The 9,354-nt window shown below is 33.0% G+C and overlaps 1 protein-coding gene across 2 annotated transcripts; it reads left to right on the top strand.

Annotated features, from left to right (window-relative positions):
• The first annotated feature begins 66 nt into the window (after positions 1-66).
• LOC100786364 (protein LONG AFTER FAR-RED 3) lies at positions 67-8,571 on the top strand. 2 transcript variants are annotated; one of them, XM_003541544.5, is made up of 15 exons: positions 68-259; positions 803-960; positions 1,305-1,406; positions 1,777-1,849; positions 2,362-2,468; positions 2,549-2,672; positions 3,981-4,175; positions 4,729-4,814; positions 5,224-5,331; positions 5,560-5,655; positions 5,748-5,846; positions 5,980-6,054; positions 7,107-7,238; positions 7,337-7,452; positions 8,133-8,571. In XM_003541544.5, the coding sequence occupies exons 1-15, from the start codon at positions 169-171 to the stop codon at positions 8,305-8,307; spliced, it is 1,737 nt and encodes a 578-aa protein (XP_003541592.1). In that variant the 5' UTR covers positions 68-168; the 3' UTR covers positions 8,308-8,571. The 2 variants fall into 2 exon arrangements, with proteins under 2 accessions (XP_040864167.1, XP_003541592.1); XM_041008233.1 differs by lacking the exon at positions 8,133-8,571 and having other exon boundaries at positions 67-259; positions 7,107-7,242.
• The last annotated feature ends 783 nt before the right edge of the window (positions 8,572-9,354 follow it).

The following is a 9,354-nucleotide window of genomic DNA, read 5'->3' on the forward strand; positions in this document are numbered from 1 at the left end:
TGATAAGTCTAACTTTTATAATATTTATTTTGGAATTTATAGCTAAGATAATAATAGTATAGCTTAAAGTCACTGGTATCAATGTGTAACGGTGAGAGGCAGTTGTGAGCAGGTGGACAGTGAGTGAGGAGATAGAAAGAGAAAAGCGTGGTTTTGTTTCCAATTCTAATGGACTTTGTTGTTCTCCTTCACATATTTGTCTTTGCTCCAATCCTTTTCTGCATCACTTTTCTGTCTCTGCCTCTTCCCAGCCCAACATGTATGTAATGAACTCTCTCTTCTCTTCTCTTCTCTTTCTCACACAACACAACTATCAAACACCTTCCTTTCAACATCCTGCTGTTCTACCTTGTACCCACGTTGCTCATTTTGAATGCTCACATACTCTTAGCTCCATTCTCATGCAATTTTTTACTTTTTCTTTTGTACTGCAGATAAAAACATTACAATAATTATTATGGAAACAACTATTAATGTCAATTTTTAAGACTAAAGTTAATTTTGATAAGGACAAAACTTGCATACTGTTCTATAAGTACTGTATGTGTTGTTGTCCAATTATAATCAGAGTTTTATGTCGAGATAAAACTCTAATTCTAATTGAAGAACAGCACTTACAGAATTGAGAATTGTATGTAAGTCTTGTCATTTTGATAACTCTGTGTGTCATGACTTCTGGTTTTTAAAATTTGTTGTATTTTTTATACTATGGTTGTCATGGTGTAGAGTTAGATGGTTCTGTAAACATTGGAATTCAGTTAAGTATGCGACTTTTTGTTTTAATTTTTTTTTTCTTTTTCAGATTTTTTGGCTTGGAAGTCACAGTTGTCTCAGCCAGTGGCTGATTTGGTTTTGAGGAATGGGGTGATATATACCAGTGATGATTCTCTCCCATTTGCAGATTCCATGGCAGTGGCCAATGGGAGGGTTCTTTGTGTCGGAAACCGTTCATTTGTCCAGGTTATACTTGTTGTGTTGCTAAATTCACTTCCCCATTTGGTGAATAAACAAAAGAAAGAAGAGCAATTTTATTGGACTTTGATTTTTATGCACTGTCAGTGGAAATTTTTGTTATATTACCAACCAATTAGAAATCGTCTTAGATGCTACATTTAAAGTAGTTTTTGTAAAAGTCAACAAACTTATTATAATATGTGATTGAATGACATTGTAAAAATCTTTACACCATCGATAGATTATAATTTAATTCATTCTATTGAAGCCTGTTGTTGTTGTTGCTTTTATATGTGGCCTTCAGTTGCTAAATGGGTCTGACCCAGATGTGCTTTTCAACTTTTATGTAGGAATTCGAAGGATATGGAACTCAAGTTTTGGATCTTGGTGGGAAGGTTGTGGTTCCTGGGTTCATTGATTCCCATGTGCATTTCATTGATGGTGGATTGCAGGTTAAGTGCATGTCCCAGTTTTCTGAATGTTTCTTTTCTTTTGTCCCATTTCTTTATTAAGTGCTTGAGTCTGTTTATTACCTAGTTTTTGTGAAATGATCATATGGGACTGTCTGATAGTAAGAAGATTCTTGTAATCTCTAACATTTGATTCTTGAAGGCATTTATGCAAAACTACTAGTCTATCAATCAAGTGCGGTTCAGAAGTATGCACAAGTTGCATTGCTTATGATGAATTTTGGTTGTCCATAGATTAGGATGCTTGAATCATTTGAATATGAACCTAATTTTGATTTTTCTGTCTGAGAAATCCGTTTTGTTTGTGAATCTACAATGTGTTCCGTGTTTTAAAATCCTATTGTAGTTACAGATGATGCAGGTGAAGCTGAGAGGTGTTAATAAAAAGGAAGAATTTATCAGAAGGATCAAAGATGCAGCACAAAGTAAGTCTTGAGCTTTTGCATGCTTTTTTCCTAGTTTTGAGTGCCTGCTCAAATGCAAACTGTGTTATACTTTTCAAATTTGATTGAGGTTCCAAATCTAAAATTATCATCTAAATATTCTGTTGATGCAACTAAAACAAACTTGATGATAGTTGTGGTTATGCTTCTATGTGTCATAAAGTATATATTTGATTCCATTAATTCTTAGTTTGAATCCATCAAATATATTAATCGCATTTTTTCTTTTCCTCTGGTAGTAGATTCATTAAAGTTGGCTGCTTTTACCTCTTGTTTTTTTAAGATGAAACTACTCAATGAGCTTTCAGAAAATATTGTCATTCTTTCTCTGAGTAATAATATGCTGGAATAGAAGGCTTAAAGGCTTGTCGTTAAATCCACGCAAATATGTTCATCAAATGGGAAATATAACAGAACAATTTTCAAAGTGTGCCTCTGATTTTGGAATTATATTATATCTGTCGTTTGCTCTTTTTGTATATTTTCAACATTAGGCACAAAACAAGGTTCCTGGATTTTGGGTGGTGGATGGAACAATGATCTATGGGGAGGAGATCTTCCAGCTGCCTCTTGGATCAATGATGTTACTCCTAATAATCCTGTGAGCCCTTTACTTATGTTCTTTGCCTTTCGAAAATCTTCATTCGCAGCAATATAATCTTATTTAATGTATATGAGCAGGTTTGGCTGTCAAGAGTGGACGGCCACATGGGCTTGGCTAACTCAGTGGCACTTACGTTGGCTGGGATTACAAATTTAACAGATGATCCAAGAGGGGGAACTATATTGAGGACTGCCAATGGAGGTAATACTCTATGATTTTTGTAATTAAAGGGTTTTGATCATTCTGGTGGTTTCATTTTTGTGTAGATAGAGTGATGAAGTCAATTTCTAAAGAATATAAGACTGAGTATTAGACCATCGTAAAATAATATGGGATTATCCTTTTTGCATATCCTACTCTTTAACCATTTTTCATTGTGAACTTGTAAATTTCGAAAGTCAATAACTTGAACTACTAAATTTTTAGTTTCTGCATTTTTATGATGATTTTCTTGATGCTATATTGTGAGTTTTTACTTTTTAGTTTCCTTGACGTGGTATCAAAGCCTCTATGACTAAGAGTCATGAATTTAATTCTTGCCATCCCCATTATTCTAAAGAGTTATGATATTCGTACACCACATTTTGGGGTGTATTGGGGTGGAAATAAGAGAGAGATAAGAAGAAGATGGAAAAGACAGAGATAGAAAGTAATGAATGTGATAGGCAATGTGATAACAAAGGAATAGAGAGTATTATTTTGGTTTTAACCTTCCGGTTCATCAAGGGAAAGGAGCTCTGACTAATCCGGAATTCAGCCAGGAGGTAAGTAAAGCATGACCAAGAATTGTTTCCGCCAAGGATGGGTAGTACTTGAACGATTCAACCTTAACTTCAGCACATTAGTCACTTGTGTCCAATCACTTAATTTGAATAGAGACAGTAAGAGAAGTATTTTCCTATTCTAAATGAAGTTGAAATTCAACTCAAGGTAAAACAGTCTTGCATTGTCCATGCTTCAAAGTTCAAAGCCCAAAGGGCTTTTGCACGAGGTATTTGAGAGAGTGTTGATCTCAGATGTATCAATTCTATAATAGTGAAAAAAAAATACAATTACATCCTTTTATTCCAGAAATCAATATAACAGAATACAGTATCAAATCCACGATATGATATGCTTGAAAACAGAAAATAGGAAACTAGTGATAAAAAGGATTTAAAGATATTCAACAATATTTAACAAAATAAAACCATTCATGAGCCTCTACCTAATAGCTCAAGCTTTTAGGAGCGTCCTTAACAAGCATATTAGCATGTCTTATTGCCATTCCATGTCAACCTTTGTTGACATTTCTAGTGGCATTTTCCTTACCATTACCATGTTATTACTCACATGTTAGTCAGTCTACTTCATGTGTTTTCCAATGTGGATTTCATGTTGTTATGTTATTGTCAATATATGAATTTATTCCAACAGTGGAAAATGCTACTGCTAATTTCCTTTCAATATTCTTTTCGGTTATGTATTATTTAAACTGATACAGTGTAACTAATTTTAATTATCATGCAGAACCTACTGGAGTATTAATTGATTCAGCGAGGACACTTGTTACGTCCCAGATTCCAGAGGATTCAGTAGATGATAGAAGGGAGGCATTGCATAGAGCAAGCAATCTTGCCCTAACAAGGGGGGTGACAACGGTTGTTGATATGGGAAGATATTATCCTGGGTTTTCAACCGAACTTTCTTGGGATGATTTTTCAGGTTTGATCTATAAGTTTGAGTTATTTTTATAGCTCATAATGTGATTCATTTTTGTTTTGGTGTTTTCTTTTTTTTTTTTGTTATACCATTTTTTCCCCTTTTATTTTGTATATCAACTGAATGCCAACTTAGTCATTAGAGGAAGATTGTTTAAATCTCCAAAGAACTCATATACCAAGCAGTTTCTGCTGTACAGTATATTGAACTATATTTGAAGAAACCCACGTAAACCATTCAAATGCAACATAAAGTAATGGATTTATAACTATGAGACTAGAGGGTTTACCTTATTCCATTGCATAACTTCATTTGTGTAATATCTTGAGTTGATCTAAATTATATTATTTAATATTTTGAATTCATTAAGAAAAAGGGAGTAGGAAAATATACATCTGATTGATGCAAAATTAAACCCAAGGTCCAATGATAATTCCTTTGGAAATTTGAATTGTGATGTTTTCTCTGATTTTATGAGATTTGTGAAAAACCTTATTCTTGGGTTTAGTTGACTATTCATTTTATTGTTTATTGTTTTTTTTTTTGGATTGCACAGATGTTTATCAATGGGCTAATTCTATGTCAAAAATGAAAATTAGAGTGTGTTTATTCTTTTCAATGGAGACATGGTCACGTTTGGTGGTATGATTCCTTTCTGACTTATGATTTATGGAATGTTTAGTATATTATCACTCTTCCTCATTTCTTAGAGCTTATTTTTATGTGTTCCTTCTTTTCTATCTTTCTGCCATTTTTGTAAGTGAAATTCTTCACTTTAATAAGGAGTACTTTCATCATATACCTAGCTGATGCGTGATCATAATAGTTCTCTCTCTCTCTCTCTCTCTCTCTCTCTCTCTCTCTATATATATATATATATATATATATATATATATATACACACACACACATATACATACATACACATGTGTGTTTGGTATTGCATTAATAGTTGTTGTAAACTCTATTTTAAAAAGGTGTTGGAATATATTTATTTTCTGTCCAGTAAATTTTAACATTTGTCTCCTTAAGTCACATTTTTCCACCTTAGGGTGTGATTAACAGAGTCGGACATGCCTTGAGCGAATGGATTTATATAGGTGGTGTCAAAGCTTTCGCTGATGGGTCTTTAGGTTCTAATAGTGCGTTGCTTTATGAGGTGAGACCAGACATTCAAATTTTACATATAAATTACCTGTTAATAAAAAATTTCAAAATCTATTTATTTGTCCATTTTCTATCCTTTTTTTAATGAACATGGGTTGGAGGTGACAAGGAGCTCCTAAGGTTATAGGGAAAGAAATTTAGCTCCTAGTTTGACTATGCACATCGAATCATGTAGTTGTGATGGGATTAACCAATAACCATGGTATTTCAAATTTTGTAGCCATATGTTGATGATCCTGACAATTATGGTCTACAAGTGACTGAGCTTGAAGCTCTTCTCAACATGACCACAGAGTCAGATTTAAATGGTCTACAGGTGACTTTTTCTTTTGGTATTGATTACCAAACTTTTGTGTTTATATAACATTTCAGTTACCAGCTGGCTGCCTTACTGGTGATTCATTTCAGGTTGCTATTCATGCTATAGGGGACAAAGCAAATGACCTTATCTTGGACATGTATGGTTTAGTAGCTTCTACAAATGGAATGAGAGACCGACGATTCAGGGTAACATTTTTGCATAAACATAAAAAGCTTCAATAATTTTCTATTAATGATGGAAAAATTTTGCTTCAGTGATATTTGTTCTAATATAATCATTGGGAATCAAGTTAACAAGGAACTTCAACTCTGCTTTCAGATTGAGCATGCCCAGCAGTTGGCAGCTGGAACCCCAGGTCGATTTGGAAAACAACGGGTTGTTGCTTCCATGCAGGTTACTTATGATCATTATCTTGAGTGTCTTTTTTATTACTATATAATCTCAGAGACCTATATGGAAAAAGATATGAAATGTTTTTTTAACAGAGAAGAATATATTGCTGAATGAATTCCACAATTCCAAGAGCAATGCTTCTACAAAGGTTCACACTATTGTCCACAGCAGAAAAGCAGAAATTAATTTTTCCTCTCCCACTATATAAGCATGACTTGTTAATTGATCTCCCATAACTAATTCCTATTCTTCCCCCTTGTATTTCCCTTGTTATGAGTTTTCCAAACCCGTGGCCCATGATTGAGTTGGACTGAACCAACTTAACCATGGGGCCTGCCTGACAATAAATGAACTGGTACTAGAACAATCACTAGAATGGCTGGTATGTGCAATTAAAATGAGAGGGTTTGTCGCATGTCAGATCAATCCAGCAACTAAGATTTCCTTTTACAATGATTCTCTATTTGAAACATGAATTATCTAATCTTGGTGCCTCTTTTATCTAAATTCAAGTGTATTGCGAATCCCAAGAACATAAAGATAAATGCAAATGAAATCATAAAATAGAGTTTTACTTTCCACTCTGAAAGTTAGTATTGTTTATATTAATACAATTAGCCGTTTCCAAAAAAAATACTTTCCACTCTAAAGGTTAGTATTGCTCATATGAACATATTATTTACTTGCTAATCTCAAGAACATATACTTTCTAAATTCTAAATGTACTAGTGCATTTGGCACTTAAAGGTTCATTTCCTACAGCTTTGTGGCAAAAAGAATTGCTGATTCTAGCAACCAATAATCATGTATATTCAGTTGCATCGTGAAAGTGCTTTTTCCAAAAAAGTTTTGTCACTGTTATGAAATCTCTTCTCTTCACTACTTTGTGCCCCAAACTTGCCAGCAGCTCTCTTCTTCCTTCAATTTGTATCATTATTGTTCTTACCTAAAATGTGACTTAATAATGAACCCTTCCCTATTATATGTTTTGACAGTATAAACAATGCCCCTCACTAGATTTGTAATAATTTCTTACTACCAATCGTCAACAGCCGGATCAATTGTTGGATGATGCAGACTCTACTAGCAAAAAGCTTGGCAAGGATAGGGCTGAAAAGGAATCATATTTGTTTCGGTCACTCTTAAATAACAATGCATTAGTGGCATTTGGTTCTGACTGGCCAGTAAGTATGTAGCATTTACTAGTACTCATCACCTTGCTTCATATTCTGTAACACTAGTTAAGAGGTACCTTGCACAACATCATGTCTCTCTTTTACAGGTGGTAGATATCAATCCCTTAAGTGGTATTAAGACAGCAATGAAAAGGAGGCCCCCCAACTGGCAAAGTGCATGGATTCCATCTGAATGCATTTCATTAGATGATGCTATAAAAGCGTAAGCAACATTAAAGAGCTCTTTTTATATCTTGTCTGCTTGTGTGATGAGAGCCACTTTAGGTGGATTAGTGAGTGGAAATTTTTTGCATGTGGTGAAAAGAAAACCATTTTGGGTGTTGTTGGTTTGTCAAACTTAGAAAATTAGTCAAAATATCACATAGCATATCATGATGTAGTACTAATGGCCTGCTCAATATTCATCTTTACTAAAGAAAAAATGGAATTGAGACAGACATGAGCCCAAGTTTTTAGGAATATAACAATAACATCCAATAGATATGGTCTGTTGGATTACATACTTAACTTTATATTCATTTGCATCTCAGAAGAGAAGTTCCTTAGTGCTCATGCCCATCTGAATTTAGTAGGTAGGACCATTAAATGTATGGCTTTTAAATAGTGGATAGACCACTTATCTTCTGTGCTTTGTACTTTTCAGACATTTTCATTCAGTGTTGTATTGTTCTTTTTGTGTTTTCTGCTGATAGTAATTACATGGTACATGCACAAGTGCACAACTTCATATGATAATTTTAGTAAGTGTATTGCTGTATGTAATCCTTTATCTGCTTGAGTGGAGCACTTTCCTTATATGATCATATTCCAATTTCCAGTTTATATGCACGATTTTCTTTTACTGTTCTTACATGATACTAAAACTCTCTGTTACCTTGACAGTTACACCATTTCTGCTGCTCGTGCAAGCTTCCTTGACAAAGATCTTGGATCCTTATCTCCAGGGAAACTGGCAGATTTTGTCATATTGTCCACTGATTCATGGAAAGACTTTGCTGAAGATGCATCTGCAAATGTTGAGGAAACATATGTTTCTGGTGTGAGAGCATATCCTTGAAGCTTTTCCATTTTCAGTTAGGTAATAAATTTTTGGTTAAATTATAAAATTCTTCAAAAATGTTTTTATTTTATTCCTTATATGAAAAAAAGCTCTAGATTTTAGTTGATATGTGAAAAAAATGTTTACGAATTAGTCTTTGCTGTTTGTCAATATTATAGTAGTGTTAGATTAGGATGTAGGGAATAAAATGTTGGTTTTTTAATTCTAAATACACATGTAAAAGATGGTTTTAGTAGCAGTTTTCAGTACGGACGAACTCAATTGCTAATCTTTGATCCATAGGATCCATTCGGTAGATTGAAATAAAATTGAGTGAAAGTCAATTGAGATAAAAGTTATGAATTAAAGTAGAAAGTAAAAGTGTAAGTCTTACATCATTTTACTGTTCATTTTATTTATTTTCATCTTTTTCACTCCAAACGAGCGAACCTTTAATCAAAATACCTTCCTTGTCTTGGTTTTGGATAATTAAAAAAATGGGATTTTTTTCCTTTTCTCATAATGGTAGTGAATTAACTCATTGTGGTATATAAAATGTTATTGGCAGTTAGGTGTGTTGTTTGGTAATTCATCTTTTACTTTGCTTTAATATGATTTTTGAGACACCAAGTTCGAGTAATATATGTACCACACTATAATTTTTCTTTTGCTAAAAAAGAAAGATACAATAGAAAATAAAAAAATAAAATAAATGAAGAAAATAAATGGAAGAGTTATTACCTGATCTGGTATAATCAAATGGAGAAAAATAGAAGGGAAATTTTTTGCTATTCAAAATGTTATCTAAAATACTTTAAAGATGAAAAATAAAATAAATGTATTTTACAAGAATTAAAACGGAAAAAAATACAAAAAATATTAAATTAGAAGGATAAAAATATATTTAAAAGAAAAAAAAATTACATAGATGACAAAGTTGGTCAAAATTCGTCAGTGAACTTGATAGATATATCAGTTAAAAAAATGTTTAAAATCGGAAAAAAAAAATGATAGTAGAAATTTGGTTTTAATAAATCCTTAATAAAATGTTTTTGTTTTCTTTGA

Source organism: Glycine max, chromosome 13 (genome assembly GCF_000004515.6).
Source record: "Glycine max cultivar Williams 82 chromosome 13, Glycine_max_v4.0, whole genome shotgun sequence".
Classification (NCBI taxonomy): Eukaryota; Viridiplantae; Streptophyta; class Magnoliopsida; order Fabales; family Fabaceae; genus Glycine; species Glycine max.